The sequence below is a fragment of the Patiria miniata genome, unplaced genomic scaffold, assembly GCF_015706575.1.
Source record: "Patiria miniata isolate m_02_andy unplaced genomic scaffold, ASM1570657v1 HiC_scaffold_17, whole genome shotgun sequence".
NCBI classification, from domain to species: domain Eukaryota; kingdom Metazoa; phylum Echinodermata; class Asteroidea; order Valvatida; family Asterinidae; genus Patiria; species Patiria miniata.
Genome location: NW_024037055.1, coordinates 12,916,596 through 12,936,817, shown reverse-complemented (window position 1 = coordinate 12,936,817; position 20,222 = coordinate 12,916,596). Strand labels below are relative to the sequence as shown.

General features: G+C 39.9%; 2 protein-coding genes and 1 long non-coding RNA gene across 4 annotated transcripts; 1 reads left to right on the top strand and 2 right to left on the bottom strand.

Moving 5' to 3' along the window:
- Positions 1–120: 120 nt before the first annotated feature.
- Positions 121–19,516, bottom strand: LOC119723877 (NLR family CARD domain-containing protein 4-like). Of its 2 annotated transcripts, XM_038194763.1 has the most exons (6): positions 19,470–19,516; positions 11,452–11,596; positions 10,839–10,898; positions 9,853–9,963; positions 8,780–8,887; positions 121–6,645 (listed from the first exon to the last, which is right to left on the bottom strand). In XM_038194763.1, the coding sequence occupies exons 2-6, from the start codon at positions 11,582–11,584 to the stop codon at positions 4,064–4,066; spliced, it is 2,994 nt and encodes a 997-aa protein (XP_038050691.1). In that variant the 5' UTR covers positions 11,585–11,596; positions 19,470–19,516; the 3' UTR covers positions 121–4,063. The 2 variants fall into 2 exon arrangements, with proteins under 2 accessions (XP_038050691.1, XP_038050692.1); XM_038194764.1 differs by lacking the exon at positions 8,780–8,887.
- LOC119723882 lies at positions 6,966–10,846 on the top strand. Its single transcript, XR_005270596.1, has 3 exons — positions 6,966–7,040; positions 9,030–9,162; positions 10,437–10,846. It is a non-coding gene; the product is annotated as an uncharacterized LOC119723882 (long non-coding RNA).
- LOC119723881 lies at positions 16,621–19,170 on the bottom strand. The gene is made up of 2 exons (XM_038194769.1): positions 19,109–19,170; positions 16,621–18,482 (listed from the first exon to the last, which is right to left on the bottom strand). The coding sequence occupies exons 1-2, from the start codon at positions 19,130–19,132 to the stop codon at positions 17,352–17,354; spliced, it is 1,155 nt and encodes a 384-aa protein (XP_038050697.1). The 5' UTR covers positions 19,133–19,170; the 3' UTR covers positions 16,621–17,351.
- Positions 19,517–20,222: the final 706 nt, after the last annotated feature.

The window sequence follows — 20,222 nt, the reverse complement described above, 5'->3', positions numbered from 1 at the left end:
ACCTTTTTCTTCAACCTAATAATTCCCCTTCTAACTTGTCGCTCCCATTGTAAATTCACCCCAGCCATATTTAGAACTTGACACACACACAAAAACACACAGCTGTTAACAAACAAGCAATCCGTTGCAAAAGTGTCTTTATTTAACTACATTCGCATACAACAATCCCATACTTTTAAATGCGACTTATCAGATGTAAACTTAGTTCAAATATCAAAACGCATGAGGCACACAAAAACCTGTATTTTGACAGACATCAATTTCATACCAGGAATGACCATGAAACTTGACTTTCACTGGAAACTTATCTATAAATACAAGGTGATTGTGAAGAAAGAAACCTCAGTACTGTCTTTTGAGGTGAAGCAAAATGACAACAGAAAATATTTCTTGAGTATTGTAGCAAGGAAATAACAAACAATCTTTAGAGGAAAAAACCAACACTTCAATACTGTCAAACATCAGAATCATTTGAAGTATCGTTTTCAAACCTTTATGAATATTCAAAGAGCGAGAACTTAAACAGAACAGCAATTTGAAAGATCGGATCAAATACGTGCTGGCTGTCTCAATCACAAAAAACTTACATGAGACAAATTTCATATAATTGTTGTGTCCTAACTTGGTGTAGCCTTTTCTTAATCAGAGATTTAACAGCAACAAATGACTGAGAAAAGAATGCTATTGATTTGCTTAAAAACCTGGTGTATCATAAACTCAAATGCCTTGCTTAATTGTGTGTGACATAAGACAAAGAGAAAAAACCCACACTAGACTATGTCAGCCTGCTATGTCAGCATTACACTAATGATGCGGGCATTCAGTGCATAATAAAGGAAACATTCATCTCGAAATAACCAACATCTGACCCATTGTAAACACTGTACAATGTACATCATGCAATATGTGATTCCTGATATTAAAAAATCTGAGTTGTACTGGATCCAATGATGGCAAGATTCATGATTCTTATGACTTGGTACAAAAGCAAGGCAAGTTGGCTGTTATAAAAAGTACATCAGACTATATATTAATACAAAATAGAAGTTATAAAAATAGAACAATTTGGCTGAGACACTTTGCCCAATCTTCAGATGAGCAATATTAAAAATTCACATAGTTTTGTTTGCATCTGAGTCAGACCCTACTAGGATTGAAAAGTCAAGCCATCTCACTTGATTTCTTTTATTTATTTATTCCATTTCTTTATACCCAGGTTGTGCCCAAACAGTTGTAAAAAACCTTCCATTGGGGCCCTACATACATTACAAATTATTAAATAATGTTCAGCACAGTAAAACTCTTAAGAAAAGTGCATTGGTGAAACAGACGGCGAATATTAATACTTACAAACACAGGTATTTCAGAAATGTTTACAGACATGATTGCATGTGCATTGCAGGTCAATCAGGTCAGTAGGCAATTTGCAGCAATATTCATTTACAAGTGATATTAAAATAACAAAAAAAATATACATATAAATTACCTCTGCATATTTACAAACAATTTATCATGTAATATGTACAATTATTACAGTTAATGAGAATGGCTGGTTGTATTTCTACATGTACATGTTATCCCCAATCATCAGACCATAGAGTAATGACCACACTACATGTAATTACAACTGTTACATCTGTCACAGTCAAGTTACTGGAATACAGAGATAAGGATCCTCATTATTCACAGACTACAGATAGTTCTTGCAAATATCTTCCTCTCTGAAAAAATATCCTGGGTAACTAGCATTTGAACAAATTTCTACATTTTCCGTAGTGCCCCTTGGTACACTGTGCAAGGTGCAGTTACACTATCCAATACAGAAATCATTTGCTGGGCAGATCTTAAGTGTTTTCGCAGAATTTGAAAATGAGACTCACAAAATGTCACCACTAACCAGCACTTTGTGATGGATATTTCCCCATCAATGTGGGAAGGTCCAAATTTGACTGTAATGATTAATCTGAGCAGACAGTTCAAGTCAGTTGATGCAGCTAAGGGTTCAAACCTGACAAGGCCAAGGGACTTTCTGTATGGGCCGAGGAGACATTAAGGGGACAAAGGAATGTTGACTTTCAGTTGATAAGGGTGATTGAATTGGCTTGGAGTCAGTGCAAGATCTTCATATGTATGAGAGGCAGTACAGGAAAGAAACACAGCAGCAGAAACAGAGAGACACATGAGGAGCTGATAGGCAATGTGTTCAGAAAGAGGGTGGTAGATGACTGGGACTCACTCCCTTAGGAGAAACACAAACCAGCAGAGATAGACAGAAGCATGTTCAAAGAAAGATCCCCTTACAGCTGATAGGCAAAATGTGTTGTCAGAGGGTAATAGGTGGCAGGTAAAGCCCCTACTCCCAACCCCAAGGAAGCACACAGTATAGGAAACACTCAGAGACACGTGAAAGGAAACATCTCATCACAGATGTAGAAGGCGTCCCAAGACAACAATCGCAGATTGCTTAACAGAATCTTACAACCAGAAATGAACATTTCCAACTTTGCGATGGGTGACGAAACAGATTTGTTGACTTATAGAAGTGTACTGGACTTGCATGATGTTGTTGAGACACCAACTAATGGTGTTCACTATTGAAAGATTCTCTAATCTGACCAATATACAATGTAGGCAGAAGTCCTGCCCATCAGTGCCTCGCCTACATTGTCTATCACATCTTTGTCAATGTGCTGTGATTTGCAGCTTTAATAGAAAGGACTTTGAGAATTTCTGAATGGTTCCAATGGAGGAGCCACAATTAAAATGCCACGGAGGAACCTCTCTGTTATACTCAAGTCACTCCTGTTACAATTATGCTTCTAGATTTGTTCAGGTTTATACCCTCTGCCTGCCGAAAGAAAAGAAAAATGGCCAGTGAATTAAACTTTTACTGTTGACTCTTTAGACGAAAAGTCCAGCTTTTTTACCACGGACTTTATTCAAACAAAAGTATCTGGCAACACTTCTTATTCATACATTAACAAGTCCGTTCAATTGTGACTAATCCAAATGCAGGGTTGGCAAATTTTATTTAAAATAATAAAAAATAAAAAAGAATTTATTTGATTTAAATCATATTTTTTATTGTTTAAATCACTTTTTTTTTTATTTAACTTTCAAAATATTGATTTGTCTAAGAATGTCTTAATCTCCCTATGCACCCTTACACCCATAACTAAGGAGTTTACAGGTTCCTACAATACCCATCATCCACAAAACTCAATAAATTGATCAATGCTTTTGAAAAAAATTGTATTGAATCAGTGGTTTAAAAAAAAATCACTTGATTTCATCTACATATAGTCTACCTCACTTGGTCAATGGTACAATAATACTGAGACACTTTAAAGGTGTATCGCTTGATTGATACAGCTTGGATACATTATTTGTGCATATGAATGAAACAAATTTGTACAGTTCTCCAGTGGCATGTTTATTTCATATAAATGCTTCTCATTTCAAAACTGGCAGCACTGGTCCTTGTGTAACTTAATGGTGTTTAATGGTCTTTTATACAAGGTGGAAAACAGAAATCAGGCCTTGCACCTTTAAAAATGTATTATATAAATCTCAATCTCAATTTTATAGAGAAACGTTAGGAATAAGATTATCAATTGGGACTTTAGTGCACCTTTAGATGGTTCACGTAAACATACACCAGCACAGTTGATTCACAATATTACTGTAAACAGATTCAGGAATGATAAACGCAAAAGTGAGTGTGCTTTCTTAAGAATTCAAACTTCAAAGACAAGTTTTAAAGTCAGATCTTATTCTTGACTTTAATAAAACAATGATCTTGGGTAATTATGCAAAACCTATAAGTTGAGTCGATGCTGATGAAGTACATTTAGGGGTTTTGAATGTGTTAACAACATCTTACACTTTGTAATTAGGTGGAATCAGTTGATTAAAATGATTAAAATGACCCTCAATCTATTAATTTTGCCAGAAATATAATTTTTACAAAACAAGTGAATTAAATCAGTGATTTAAATAAAAAATGTATTTGATATAAATCATAATTTAAATCAGTGATTTAAATCAACGTGATTTAAACCATCTAAGGTTTCATGGCAATGACTAATCCATTCTTCTTCAGGTCAGTTAGTGACTCATTAATATGGTTCTTGTCTTCCTCTGTCAGGGGACACCTGTTGAGATCCAGCCTCTGAAGGTGCAGCAGCTGCTTTACCTCCGTGCACCACAATGCTGCTGTGCCATCCAGGTCATAATTATCAGATAGATTCAATTGACCCAAGTTGGGTAGATCCCTGAGTGACTCAGCAACATGTTTGATGTCCTGTCCATTCAATGAGCAGCTAATCAAGTTCAGCTTTGTAAGGGACTTCAACTGCTTCAAATGCATGCACCATAATGCTGCTGTACCACCCAGGTTATTACCATTAAGATTCAATTCACCCAAGTTGGGTAGATCGCCGAGTGACTCAGCAACATGTTTGATGTCCTGTCCATTCAATGAGCAGCTACCCAAGCCCAGCTTTGTGAGGGACTTCAACTGTTTTACCTCCATGCACCATAATGCTGCAGTACCGCCCAGGTCATGATTGCGAGAAAGATCCAATTCAACCAAGTTGGGTAGATCCCTGAGTGACTCAGCAACATGTTTGATGTCCGGTCCATTCAATGAGCAGCCACCCAAGTCCAGCTTTGTGAGGGACTTCAACTGCTTTAAATGCATGCACCATAATGCTGCTGTACCACCCAGTTTATTATGAGCAAAACCCAATTCACCCAAGTTGGGTAGATCCATAAGTGACTCAGCAATATTTTTGATGTCCTGTTCAGTCAAACTGCAGTAAGACAAGGCCAACTTTGTGAGGGTCTTAAACTCCTTCAAATGCATGCACCATAATGCTGCCGTACCACCCAGGTTATTTAGAAAAACTTCCAATTTACCCAAGTTGGATAGATCCCTGAGTGACTTAGCAATATCTGCCATGTTGCTACCAGTCAATGAGCAAGACGTGAGCAATACAGCATAAAGATTTTTCATTGCACACATGGCAAAAGCGAAATCCTCAACACACCATCTCAAGTTGCAAGTAAAACTACAGAATTTCTGTACTTTAGCAAGGTAAGCATTACCACTGTCCCTTGTCTGGTCAGCAACACATTTCAGAAAGTATGTGACTGAGTTCAGACAATCCCTGTCAAGATGTTTAATGGTGATTTGATCAGCTATGAATGATTGTATGAGTTCCTCTGGAGGCAAACGTTTGGATTGACCTTCAAAGTAACAATGAAGTGCCAACTGACCCATCTTTGATTTGAATGACAACTCCTCCTGGCACCTGACCTGAAATACCTTCAGAATCTCATATGTACATGCCTCATTGTCACCACAACAAAAGCGCAGAAGATACTCAAACCTCCTTGCACCCTTTGTCATAATTTCATTCAAAATCTTCTGAAATTCCTCTGGGTCTGCTTCTAACAAGCTTTGCAAGTAAGCAGCAGCAGAGAATTCCTGGAATGTCTTGTGAATAAACTGAACACTGTTGTGACTCTGCAGTCTCTTGCGGACTCTCTGTCTGGTCAGAATACCTGCCTTCAGAGCCAGGTCAAGCACACTCGGCTCAAACTTAAAGTCACTTTCTTTGAAAGAGAGTGACTGATCTGGAGAAAGAAGACCATGCAGCGCAACCTTACCAATTTCAATCATAACTTTTGACACTTCATGTTGTGAGTCCAATCCCTTTCTTTTGAAGATGTATGAAACGCCATCACTATACAGACGTGACATTGTTTCTTGGAGAGTGCAATCTTCTCTCCATAGTACACACATCAAAAGAAGAAGCATTGGACTTTTGCCTAAAGTGGACAGAAGGTGTGACGATTCAATCTTTTCAAGAAGCCCCTTGGCCTTGTCAGGTTCACCAGTGAAAAATTTATTAACATACTCGGTGACATCTTTACTACTGAAACCAAGGACCCTGACATGTGCGAATGGGTCCTGAACCAGTTCCTTTGATACGAGTCTGTCAAAGTGTGAGGGGCGGGTGCTTACAAGTACAGTACAACCCCTCAACACCTTACCACTTAGGATCTCCAGAATGGAACCAAATGAGGATTCACACAAGGTGGTAGTCATGAGCTCATCAAAGCCATCTAGTAAAACGAGGACTTTTCCAGGACTGTTCTTGATAAACATGTCTAGGGCACCTCTTTCAATACTTACATCTTTAGCCAAGAGTTGGTCAAACACTGCATCAACAAGATCTGAACTCTGCTCCAGTGCGTGCATTTTCAACAGGAAGACAAGTTTATACTTCTGTAGTACCTGACTAGAACCAACTGCCCAATCATATGCAATTTTGTTAAAAAGTGTGGTCTTTCCTCTACCAGCCAACCCAGTTAAAACTGCTATTGGGATCAGTTCTCCCTCTTTTGTCTTAAGTAGTAATATATCATCATATGATGTCAGCATGACTTTGTCCTTACCAAGTATTAACTGTAACTTTGTGTAGATGTCCAAGATATGTTTCCTGTCATCACCGAACCATGGAATCAAATCCACAAAGCTACCTGTCATCCTGTAGTACCATTTCAGGTCCTTTTGACAGCAATCAGCAGCATCTTGGGCTGGACTGTCAAGCTTCATCTTTTTGGGTGCGCTGCATCCTAAAATATTGAAATGAGTAAACAGTTGATTGACTTAATTAAACAATGCATTGTGGCATCCAAGCAATAAATTGAAATGAGTAATGAATGCATTGACTTACATGTAAGGTAGAGTATATCATTTGTTATTTGTGCATTTTTTTTTCGTTTGAAACAACAAAAGTGCTCAAATCTTAAGAAGGTGCTTATGAAATTTTAGCTCAGTGAATACTGTATGTTCCGAGAAAGCAATATTCTATGATCTCAATTTTCTTGAAGTTGCAGAGTCATGTTTTGAATTGTGCCCGAAATCAGCATTCGCGACACGTTCTCATTCAGCTGATTGCAGCCACGTGATGTCACACACTTAACCGACAAACACTAGCAACCACGTGCACGCTTCGTGTGAACGTCATGTGAGTATTGCTAAAATTATTTTTATTTGCACAAATAAAAAATATTAGGGTCGGTCGTAAAATTTAGGGTCAGTTGGTAACCAGAAGCAGAAGTCATTTTTCCAGCCCTATCCAGGAGTGGATGCATGCACCAGAAAGTGCATCCACCATCTCTGGTTACTTCAATTCTGATTGAACATAAGTTGAAGTCAATCGCAATGTACGAACCCATTTTTTTTGCTTTGCCCTACAGCTCACGTTACCAACCATGATTATTCATTTTTCCCAAAACAACCCATTATTCCACTCATTCATGCATAAATCAAGCTTTCAAGCAGACCCAGGAAAACATGAGAAGAAAAGAAGCTCAAAATAAAGGAAACCAAAACAGGACAGAAAAGGGACTTTGGAGGACAAAACCAGGACAAGGCCAAAAAAAAAAATACTCGGTCTCTGGTCAGCGCGCGTGTCGATTTTAATCATGCGCGTCAACCTTTTTTTTTTCTTCAAATTAACATGGAAGCTACAACAGCGCCCTCTATTGCCGCGCCTCCTCAAATGTTTGTACCAAGGAGCTCCAAGGAATGGGGAAATTGAACCAAGACAAATGATAAAGGACACCAAGGCAAATTATGGAGGACACCAATGTATAATGAGGACACAAAAAAGCAAAATAATACCCACCTTGTCTGTACAATACAAGCTTGAAAAAAAAAAAACCACATAAAAAAAATTATAAAAAAAAGCGTCGCTGCATCAATTCCGGAACTTCGGTCTGACCAGAGACCGACTATTTTTTTTGGGGGGGGGGGGGGCCTAAAGTAGGACTTTTGTGGGCTTTCAGGAGTAGTTTTCATTGATACTCGCCCATGTCCACAGCATCATAAGCCTCAATTGGCATGTTCTGTACTCACAACACATGCGCTCCATCCTCAACTAAGCTCTTGTAAGTACAGTTGCAGTACTCCTGCGCCCAAGCCCTTCATTCAGTTCATTGTGTGATTTACATATGACAGTGTGTAACACTGTTATGAAAAATGTTCAGTGAGATTTCATTTTTCGGAGTTGTGGGACATAAAAAAGTGGGGGAAAAGTAGGAATTTTTAAGAAAAACTTGGAAAAGTCGGAGAAAGGTAAAAAAAAAATTGGAAAAAATAGGAAAAATAGAAATACTTGAAAGCCTGATAAATGCAAAAATAATGTGGGACTTAGGTCAAGCCTTTTTCAAATGTGGCACAAATATATAAGCCTAGTGGTCTGGAGCATTGAATTTGTGGTCTGCCTGGCCAGCATAGGGTCATGGTGCATGTGACCTTGAGCAAGGCGCTTTGTCACTCAGTGTTTCACTCCGCCCAGGAGTAGATGGGTACCTGTGTGGGCAGAGATGGTTACTGTGTGAGGTTGATTACGGCCAAGAGCACCGAAATGGCTGCCTACCAGCCGCGTATGCTCCCCAGGGAATTGAGAAGGTAATAATAATTGTAAAGGGATACCCCGTTGAAAAGCGCTATATAAATGCCTGTTATTATTTAAAAACTTAATCATTCCAAAAAATTACAAGACTTAACCGCTATATAAAGCACCCTCCATTGTGTCAACCATATTTTGACTTGGTTTATAGTTGTACCAAAGATAATTGGTGACTCTCGCTCGAGGATTTGAGTCTCCCCCCCCCCCAAAAAAAAGGAAAAAATATATATATAGATATTGACATTTCATATCAAATTACTTCCATCTTAACGAACAAGGTTATTATTTACCTTGTAAGTTGTAAGTAATATTAACGGCATTTGAACCAACAATGACAGGACTGTAACTGCCACTGATTGTGCCGATGGTTCCGATGGTTCCAGTTCGTTGTGGGGAATCTACAATCAGAAGCAGGAATAACACCATCGTTAAAAAAAACGACCGACAAAATGATGCATGCGTGTGCTTGATTCCATCTGTACTTGTCGTCTGTTCTTGGAAGACAAATGTTTGTTTTTTTTGCAATCTGACCGTTCATAGACAAAGAAGTACATGACATACCACACCAGGCTGTATCAAAACATCTTCAGGTGACGTGGGGAGGGGGAGGGTGGTCATTAAATGCATCTCCACTCCCCAGCAAGGTTATCAATTGACTACAAGCAACCACAGGGTGAGTCAAAAAATATTACATATTTAAAAAATTTGCTCACCAAAAATAATAATGACTGGAAAGCCAATTTCATAAACTACTATTAGATGAAAAGATTACTGAAATTGCTCAATCTATTAAAAAAAAATCACCATTTAAACACAATGACCCAAAAACCTCTTTCTTCCAAAAATGTAATTTCAAGAATCGTCGTCACAATTGTCTTCAACAACACCAGCGATAAAACCTCAGTTTAAAGTTAAAAATATTCAACAAAGTCCTTTTGAAGGCCCATCTTTCAATAAAAAAAAAGTGGATTTTAACAATTATCAGATTGTTTGCCTAACAAGGGTTGTTAATAAAGATATTGTGTACTGCAGTTGTTGACACAAGTATTCTCTGTTATTTTCTTTGTTGTTCCAAACAGTCAGAATACACAATAAACTGCTTTTTGGACAAAACAGGTTTAGGGTCATTACGTTTAAATGGTGATATTCTTTGAACGGAGTGAGCAATTTCAGTAAGTTTTTCATCTATTGTCTTTCCAGTCATTATTATGTTTGGTGCTACATATTTTTTTGAAAATGAAATATATTTTGGGGGGTTTGGGTTCCGCTTTATTTTACTCACCCTGTACAAGTGTTTCTCTAGTCTGTAAGGAATGAATACATTGACATCTGGTTTGGAGTTGGTACATTCATTGATAATTACCTTGTGCACCTGAGGCCACATGCCGTGTTGGTGGTTGCTGTGATGTACTTGGTGGATTCTCTGATATGTCAACTGATGGATGACCAGAGTGGTGTGATGCATGTGCATCATCTTCAATCAAAACAAATACGAGACGGATAATTGTTTATTGTCAAAAAAGGAGACAAGCATATTATCATTTATTAGGGAATTGACCCTCCTCGTGGGAAGTCAACCCTTTAAAACCCTGAAAGTCAGTTTCAAGTGAAGGGATGTGAAGTTTAAAAGTAACTGTGTCATATACATGCACACAAATATAATAGTCACTTCACAAAAACACAGCTCTGTGTCAACATCCATGAAGCGTGACAGAATCTACATTCTTGCCTAAAATAAGCTTCACCACACACAACAATTGTGCTGTAATTTGAAGTGTTATCCAAACCGACACAAAGCAAACAAATTTGAAGTAGGGGTGATAACTGTACCAGCCAAAGTGAAGAAGACTAGGAGGGTTAATGCTTACAATTTGCAAGTGTGCTACATAATGCAGGTGCATGTATTTATTCAAATTATTTTTTATAAACGATTTCATTTTGTTGCAGTAACGCATCCCTAGTTGAGGCCAATGGTTGGTAAAGCAACACAAGGTCTCTGCTTTGATGAACTGTACAAATTTGCAGTAAGTTGCCAACTGGCTAATATTCGATGGCAGCAACTACATCACTGTACATCAATGGGCGCAGACCTAGACCGAGCTCTAGACAGCTGATTCGGATGCAGCCTATGCTTCACAACACAAACAACAGACAAACTATTTGCCTTGTTTATGCTCATGATTCAACAATATTTAGGTCCTGCTACCACTTTGACTTATTATCTTGAAAGCTTCACCAGAAACCCATTTCAATCAAACATGCAATAAATTACACTGATCCAGAAATAAGCAAATAGGAGTGGATGCATGAAAAGAGATTGTGTATCATTAATTATTTGTAGTCTTCTACCTTTTGATATCTGCTGCACTGACTGCTGCAATTGATCGACTGCTGCAACTGGGATCATGTCTGGAAAATGGGAATAAAATGTCTCTTATAATACAACACCTGAATAAATCCCCTTCATCTGATTGGTGGGTCATTAATCACGTGACATATTGGATTAATCATCCCAACCCACACGGCCTGGCTACACCGCAAAAATAGAAGTTCAGTTCCACGGTCACACTATTGGTAGCAGTGTTACACGGCTCTGATGGCTCTAACAAATCAGATGACAAGGATTTATTCAGGCGTTGTATAAACAAACAATGAATGTTTCACATTCGTGCAACATAAAGAATAGTTTCATGAGGTGACAGATGGAATTATTCTTACCACTGCACTCATCATAACCATTTTAAAAAAAATTACAATAAATTCCTGCAAAAAAAAAATCAATGAAGTCAAGAAGTATAAGAAAGTGAATAGCCCCTTGCACTTCAATACACATTTCTGAACTTGAACAATTCCTTTGCATTTTAATTTCGTACAAACTGTAAAGCGTGAACAAGTCAACAGTGAAATGTCTCCAGGATTCAACGTGCATACGGTTTGCTTACAGCCAGGGTTTATTGCTCACCTGTTGTCTGGTCCTGGTTGCCTGGTCCCCTCAAGGCCAGTGCTTGGTCCTGAGTCTCTGCACAGTCTCCATCAGCAACCTGCCCCTGTCTCTCAGCATCTTGTGTGGGCATCATCTCTTCTTGTTCAGCCATTTTGGATGAAATCTGATGGGAAAATTATTGAACCACGAGAAATCATTACAAAGGTACTAAAGTTTTAAGCTGTTTAGAGGTTGTATGGTGTAAATTTGTGAAAGTCAACGGTAAAATACATCGATGTCAATTTCCACATTTTACCAACTGCATTGATTCTCATGGCATCGAAAAAAAAATGGATACTGATGTCACTGTTTTTTATCAAAATTTTGTTGAAAATCTTGACAACTAGTATAAGGGGAGAGCCATGGGCGTCGCGAGGGGGGGGGGGCAAGGGGGCACTTGCCCCTCCCCCCCCCCCCCCGAAAGCAAAAAAACAAACAAACAAACACCCCAACAAACAAAAACAAAAAAGAGGCGCAAAGTGGTGGAAATTTAATGAGTTGGGAGGGGAAGGAAATGTCACTGCCCCCCTTTAAAACTGATAAATCGAGAATATGTTGAGAAATACATGATTTTTTTGGGAAAATTAAATTTTGCCCCCTCTAGAAAAAATCCTGGCGACGCCCATGGGGAGAGCTAGTTTCTGAGTTCATGTTGTTAGAGCAGTACTGTTTTAAAAGTGAATACAAAATAGGTAGAACTGCTAGACCAAACATTTGGGACTCTCATGTATCCATAAAGCAAGACAGAGCCTAGACCCGTAACTGTGGCATTGTTATTGACGCCTCGTTCATGGGTCTAGATAGAGACCAGCGTCAAGCTATCACCCCATTGGGCACAGCATTCAATCATCAAGTGAGTCACCATTCAACAACAGATTCAGCACAGCAGATTCAGAACAGCATTTGCCACTACGGTGTTTCATAACAGACATCAAAAAAAAAAATAGTGTTAGAAAGTCTCTTTCTTTTTGTTGAGTAGGGCAGAACACAATTGGCTGTATGATAACTGACTTAGTTTGAAGACGTTGAAATAAACAGGGAGCTGACTTGTAAAAACAATGGACAATGGAGTCCAGCACCACATTCAAATGGTATGGATCGGAAATAGTGCCCGTCAGTAGGCCATGTGAAACACATGCAAGAGACCTAGCTGGCAACAAGCTGGATGGGGTATGTTGGGGAGAATGCCTCTCATTTTTATACTGATTGCGATGCCAGCCTGACCTTTGGAGAGAATCTGTTATTGATCGTGTGTAAATCTCAGCAAATTTGCATACGTGTACTTTTTCCACCACAAGTGGAAGAAGTCCAGTGCCACGTTCAAAATGTACATCGATCAGAAACAGTCTTATATGCCCCAGCGCTTGCTTGCAAATACAAGCTGGACAGGGTATGCCAGAGAAAATGCCTCTCATGTTTTAAAGCAATTGGATATGCCACACTGAAGGTAAAATTAAAGAGACAATCTGTTAAAGTTCTGTAAATCTATCATTAAGTTTCTATTTGTAGGTTTTCTATAACAAGTTTGAGGAAGTCCAGCACCACATTCAAAATGTACATCGATTGTAAACAGTCTTATGCCTCAGCGTCCACGTGAAATGTGGTAGACCTTGCTTGCAAATTGACCGATCATTTTTAAACCCAATACGATGCCACCTTGAGTTTGACATCCACTAGTCGAGGAGTGGTTATGACAATTTATAATTTAAATGAGAGGCATTCTGCCCGGCATACTAAATCCACATCATGTGTCGTGCAAAAAAACTGTCCGGTGCCAATAGTGTCCGCTAATTAGCATAATGCGATCTGATTGGTCATGCGTCTATGACGTCACATTGTTTACGGAAGCTTGCCAAATAGTGTCCGCGCTTAGCGTGCACCCTATTGCGTGCCTTGTCAAGCTGTCAAGACGTCGTACAGATTTGGTTTTTAGTTTACGATTGGTTTTAACGTCTCCCTTTTATCTACTATTTGACTAAGTTTCCCTGATAGTTTAAACATTAGTCATTATATTTGAGCAAATGTTTGTGTTTTTTTCGTGTCAGTTCACCTGTTTGAAACACGTGCAGTATGTCCGTACGTACGACCTAACGTCGTGTGTAGTGTGTGTGTGTAGTAGTACTGTGCTGTTTAGCATTATAACCAACGTTATAATTTTTTACCGTTTGTCCTGCCAAATATTGTCCGATTTTTCCTGAGAAATAGGCCTACTGTCCGATTTTTCCAGCCAAATATATCACTATCCGGCCGGATGTCACGGTACGTGCGCCCCATAAGTACTTGCTCGATCGACGGCGCCCGGAAACTATTTGGCACCGGACACTATTTGGCACCGGACACTATTTGGCACCGGACACTATTTGGCACCGGACACTATTTGGCACCGGACACTATTTGGCACCGGACACTATTTGGCACCGGACACTATTTGGCACCGGACACTATTTGGCACCGGACACTATTTGGCACCAGACACTATTTAGCATGTATAATACGTGCCAAATAGTGTCTGGCACACACTGTGCATGCTCAGCAGACACTATTTGGCACCGGACGGTTTTTGGCACGACACCGGCTTGTATTGCAAGCAAGCTCTCGAGCATGTGTGATGTGTGTTTCATATGGGCGTATGAGGATATAGCTTCAGCCACATTTATCAGGTCCATAAACGGTATGGACTTAAAACTATGAAAAGTTAGCATGATTAGGGGTCCTAAAGTACACTTATAATATTACCATAAACAGTTTAGATTTCAATAACTTTTCAGAAAGTTTAGCAATTTTTTTTCCTAGGAGGGTTAGGGGCAATGTCATGAATAATTCAGTTTTTCCTTTGAATCATTGCAAGACTTAGGTTCTCGTTCTATTTTCCCCTTAATTTAAAATTATCTCAGTGATAAATTTGGAGAAAAAAATAGCTGATGAAAATGAGCTGCGACGACGTGGATTCGAACCAGGGATCTTTGTATCCATAAGTTCATCTCGCTATCCACTAGGCTACTGTGTGGTAGCTCGACGACAACTGTTCTTTAAAACGCTTTAATGTATTGTAACTAGTTGAGTAACTAACAACAATGTTGTTGATGTCATTGTCCCTTCTCATGGATAAACATGATTTTCCCATCGACACTACTGTGAATTTGCCCCTAACCCTCCTAGGAATAAAAATTACGCCGGCCGCGTCGTCATGAATGACAATGGAGAAAAACACAATGAGGGGCGCCTTCGGCCGCACTAAATAAAAATTAACGCAGTGGCTATTGTTACGGCAGCCGTAACGCATTTCCCATTTTCTATCGTTACGGTAGTACTGCAACTTTTATAAAAACATAAGAAAATGTAAAATTAGAAGGAAAAAAGTGAATTTGAACGTTATGAAATTCAGACTTTATTTCCCTTTAAAAAAAATTCTCCAAAGCCTCAGGTTAGAAAAGGAAAAAAATTCGAGTGCAAAATTGAGATGCGAACCTACTCCTAGAACTATGAGGCTTCACGTAGTGGAGCCTCATAGAGTCAGAACCCCGCAAAATTGTTATCAGCACAAAACACTAATTAAGTACAAAAACGTCCATCCCAACCAAGCTGTTTCCCACAGAACTGCTGCACAGTTTGCCCCTAAACTCCGTACAATACCTCATGACATACTCACGTTATGTGCACCCAACAAACATCGGTGGATTCTGTCTGTTTTTAGGCCAAAATGATGAAAAATATGCCCTTTCCGCACTGAGCCAATCTGACACTTGAAACGTGCACGCGCGCAGAAGGATCGCAATCATTTTCGGTTCGATCGCTCAGAGCGCGCCGCGGGGGTATGGTGTAGGAGCGGAACGATAGTATGCGCATGCGTACAAGTGCAAGTACGTACCCCCCGCGGCGCGCTCTGAGCGATCGAACCGAAAATGATTGCGATCATTCTCCGCGCGTGCACATTTCAAGTGTCAGGTTAGCTCAGTGCGGAAAGGGCATATTTTTCATCATTTTGGCCTAAAAACAGACAGAATCCACCGATGTTTGTTGGGTGCACATAACGTGAGTATGTCATGAGGTATTGTACGGAGTTTAGGGGCAAACTGTGCGGCGGTTCTGTGGAAAACAGCTTGGTTGGGATGGACGTTTTTGTACTTAATTAGTGTTTTGTGCTGATAACAATTTTGCGGGGTTCTGACTCTATAGTTCTAGGAGTAATGCGAACCCGCAACCTCGCGGTGCAAAATCCTACCCTTTATCGACTGAGCTGTCGCACTGCTCACCATGACGTGGGGAAACAAATAATTATATATCTGCGTGCGTATCAAAAAAGTGTCGTAGAGGGCGCTAAACAACGAATGCCGTAACGATAGCCACTTCGAAAAAATTAAAAGTGTCTCTCTTGTCTTGGGAAGTTGTAGCCCCACTAGTGTGGCCGTCGGTATGCTGCGCTGAACCTTGGTTCAGCGCAGCATACCGACGGCTAGCCCCATAAATGTGGCCTATTTACTGGACTGCCTCCGTAAACATAGGCCACACATCCACATGTACAAAAATCGTGTCGACGGAGCCAAATTTTGATTTTCACATTTAGGCTTAGTTTGTAGGTTTTTTTTGCTTTAGAAGCATACTCACCCTCTTTACAGGCTAATCAGAAAGTGCTGCCTTTTTCGGATGTCTAATTTTTGTGAAATTTCATGTTAAAATTTTGATACGCAAACGTGTAAAAATGAATCTGGAAATTTCACGAAAAATATACATCTGAAAAAGGCAGCACTTTCTGATTAGCCTATAAAGAGGGTGAGTATGCTTCTAAAGCAAAAAAAACCTACAAACTAAGCCTAAATGTGAAAATCAAAATTTGGCTCCGTCGACACGATTTTTGTATCCTCGAGAGACCAGTTTTCGCGGGTATAGGGCTTTTTCTTTGTTTTGAAAAAAATTAACAAGTGCAAGATACCAATGGATGTCCTATTTACCTTCCTTAGTTCATGGGCAATATGCAAACAACAATAAAAACTGGACGACCTTCGCAGTTTTCACACAACGGAACGATCTCCGACGTCCTCGCGAAGCGCCTCCACGCGTCGAGCGTGACCTATTTCCGTGGGTTGCGGGGGGTACGGTGTCCCGGTAAAGTCATACGTGGAATAAATGTATGTCATGACTCGGCGTGTCTCCATCAGGCTCCATTGTCGGTAGCTATCTTATATTTTCCAAAAATCAACCTTCTATACTTCGAAAATATATCATATGGTATTAAAGCTATAAATTTCAAATGAAAAATAAATAAATGACATTTTACATATTTTTCTACTTTCAGGTTTTCTTGAGTGGTCGTGTTTTATTTTTAATTGTAGCCTATTTCTTATTAAACCTAAACCTCTGTAAATCATAGCTGACCTCATTTGACCTTCGAACTTTGACATGGAATATATCCTACATCATCTTTGGTACTTAATTAGGTCAATTTTTCATGTAAATTCAGACGAATAGGCCTACTTAGGTAACGAGAGTAATTAAAAAAACATTAAATAAACTTTAACATACGAACACAACGGTCACAGGAAATGTTAGGACTGGTGTCTCCCAAAACATTCGTTTGGGCAACACAAAACTTCAATCGGCAAACTTGTAAATGTAATTTATAAATGGGCAATTGAAATGTATCGTTTCGAGTTTCCTGCCTGGAATATGATCGACTTTTAGATCTGGTCTGACAACATGGAGGCCACCATCTTCAGATGAATGGTCACCTTGCGGGCCAACCTCCGATACTTGGGGGAAATCCCCTTCTTTTGTTGCTGGGTTAGAGGTGCACTTGTTTAGAGCTCTAGCCGGAGCGTACATGGCACGATCAACGACACCACTATTCAAAGGGTAAATCCCTCCTTTCTTGAAAGAGCTCCTTAAGTTCTCTGGAGAGAGGGCCTTTGTATATGCATTGCATGCAATCTCACAGAATATCTATCAATCCCTGTCGTTGAGTTGGCTCGCATTTGTCGGTGGCAGAGGGAATTATATATCTTCTCAAATGGCCCAAAGCATGCTAGATCAAGTGGCTGTAGGACGTGACTTGTATGTGCAGGCAAGACAAAGAGCAAGATGTGTTGATCTCTTGCCCAGTCAATCAGTGGTAGGTTGATGTGAGATCGATGACCATCATAGAGAAGGAGTATTGGCTCATCTTCCGTTCGGCTCGCAGTGACATATTTCAAGAAGTGTGTTGAAAGGTATGTCATGAAGACAGCAGTATTCGACCAACCACTTTCGCTGACGGTCCCATCTGTTCCAGGTAAGCAGCCATTGAGTAGCTCCTGCCTCATACGTTGTCCTGGGAATACAAAGTATGGAGGTACTTGCTGACCCAGAGCATTCCCAGCACCGATGATGGTAACGGTCATCCCTCTGCCGCTTGTCACAGCAAGTGGGGTGGATGAGGAGGACGAACCAACGATGAAAGGTGGGGAATGGTTTTGTTTCAGACCCTTTTCGTCAACATTGAAGATGCGTTCAGGTGCATCCTTCAATTTGTATTTTGTCAGCATCTCATCGAGCTTGGCGAAGTATGCCATCACTACTTCTTCAGAGGTTGCCTTCGCTCTGTACAGATCCAGGCTGCGTGGCTTCTTGACACTCAGCTCAGGCCATCTGGTCATAAAGTTGCGAAACCATTTGAGGCTGAGTGGATGATCTTCGTCCCTTTTGTTGAGACTGACAGCATATATTGTGGCTGTATCGATAACTTCGGCCCTGCTATATCCATAACCCAGTAGCGCCATCTTCTTCAGGTGGTCCACCAAGTTGTTCTCCTCTTCGAGGCTGAACACAGGAGCTGGTCCCGATCTTGTTGCTTCGGGGTCAACCTTCCCCAGAACACGATCCCGTAATGTGGACTCAGGGACCCCGTACCTCCTCGCAGCACCCCCAACTGACCCATTCTCATCAATCACGAGACAAAATGCTTTTGACAAAGCTGTTGGTGAGTAGTTTCTGTAAGAAGTTGTTCTGGATTGCAACAGAGGGCTTGTGCACATGTTCTATAGGATAAGAACATTTATATAGATTTTGCTATTGGTGTCACATAATCAGTTGCTCATAAAACTAGTTAATATAATATTTTAATATAATATAATATTTTATTAATAATCTTCTTTTTATCAGATATAAATCAACCTTTGTTGTGCATTATTGTTGAGTTTGGAGTAATTATTTAAGTATTTATTTAAGTAGGCCTATATCATTCATTTTACTCTGATAATGTATAGTCTTATTAAAGAAAGCACAACACACGCTCTTTTCATGAACAAATGTATATTTTTAATATCTCAAATGCACATTAATAACCGTCTTATACAAAATAAGCCTTTGCTGTATGTTAATTCATTCCTTCATTTTGAGGAAAATACCGATTTTTCTAGACAGTGAGAAAAATGATATAAGCCACATGTCTTTTATAGGCCTCTGTACTTTTTTCCCAGCATGCTCGGCACTCAAACCAGTCACGTGATTTTGATCATTACAAATTTTTTTTCGAAACTTTGTAAGCTGAAACTTTCAATGATTATGCAATAATTATTTATGGCTCTAGCAATATAAACATGTTTTGTACCTTGCGAATTAGGCCTAAATAACCCAAATTTTGATATTTACAAGTACAACTTACCGGTAGAGCCTTTACTTTCCACATTTTTGGGTCAGCGGAGAGGAGAGGAGATTGTCAGCAACTAGCAAAGTTTATTTCGTCACGGGGAGTTGTTTACAGCGCGCCGCGTAACGCAGAAGGTAAGGACGCGGAAATAGGGCACCGCGAAAACAGGTCCTCCCACGATATACGATTACGAGCGCACTCTTGTCTTGACTTCGGAAGTTGGGTTGGTCATTTTTTGGCAAAAAAACACTCTGAAAAAATCAATGATTGTATCTTTAAAAAGAATCAAAATAGTCATGATGCTATATCCAACCCTAATTATCACTTTAAATATATAATTAATGGTAAAATGTGGTAAAAAAACAAACTTTCCAACCTTTAGTGGGCCGAGAATCTTGTTGATCACTTGATCGTCAGATTTATTTCCTGGTGTTGGTCATCGACCTCAGTGCAATAGAGGGCGGTATTCAAAAAAGTTTTCAATAACACGGACTGAGCGGAGTCAAAACAGGAGGGCTTCGGGTAGCCCGACTGCGTCTGGCCGTACAGTACTATCGCAAGCTCTGTAGTACGGCCAGACGCCCGATGCTTCCACAGAGACTGAATTTTGTTGGCCGCCGATGTAGCGATTTTGCTACATCTTTCGATCGCGATTATCTTTTCATCCAGGACACAAATTTCCAAAGTTAAGGTTCGTAGTCGTAGAGCAACTCATACCTTTTTGAAAAAACGTTGTTTGGTCTCAATATTTCCATCCATCTGGCCACAAGACGAATTTCAGTCATCAGATTCCACAAATATCATCCCCCATGCGATCCCCCATGCGATTTCAAAATGGCGGCCGCGCTGTAATGTATGCAATATGCAGGCGCGCCCGCGCAAACTCATGAATATGCATAAACAGTCTGTGACGTATGACCTCGTGTTTTTGGACGTGCGTGCGGCGGGGCCGTACGTCCAAAAACACGAGGTCTACGTCACAGACTGTTTATGCATATTCATGAGTTTGCGCGGGCGCGCCTGCATATTGCATACATTACAGCGCGGCCGCCATTTTGAAATCGCATGGGGGATCGCATGGGGGACGATATTTGTGGAATCTGATGACTGAAATTCGTCTTGTGGCCAG

Coding starts and splice junctions, on each gene's coding strand:
- LOC119723881 (XM_038194769.1), bottom strand. CDS start 19,132: ATGTGGAAAGTAAAGGCTCTACCG. Junction 18,483..19,108: donor GGAAAGTAAAGGCTCTACCG/GTAAGTTGTACT, acceptor CTTATCCTATAG/AACATGTGCACAAGCCCTCT.
- LOC119723877 (XM_038194763.1), bottom strand. CDS start 11,584: ATGGCTGAACAAGAAGAGATGATGCCCACACAAGATGCTGAGAGACAG. Junction 10,899..11,451: donor CAACCAGGACCAGACAACAG/GTGAGCAATAAA, acceptor CCCATTTTCCAG/ACATGATCCCAGTTGCAGCA. Junction 9,964..10,838: donor AGTGCAGCAGATATCAAAAG/GTAGAAGACTAC, acceptor TTTTGATTGAAG/ATGATGCACATGCATCACAC.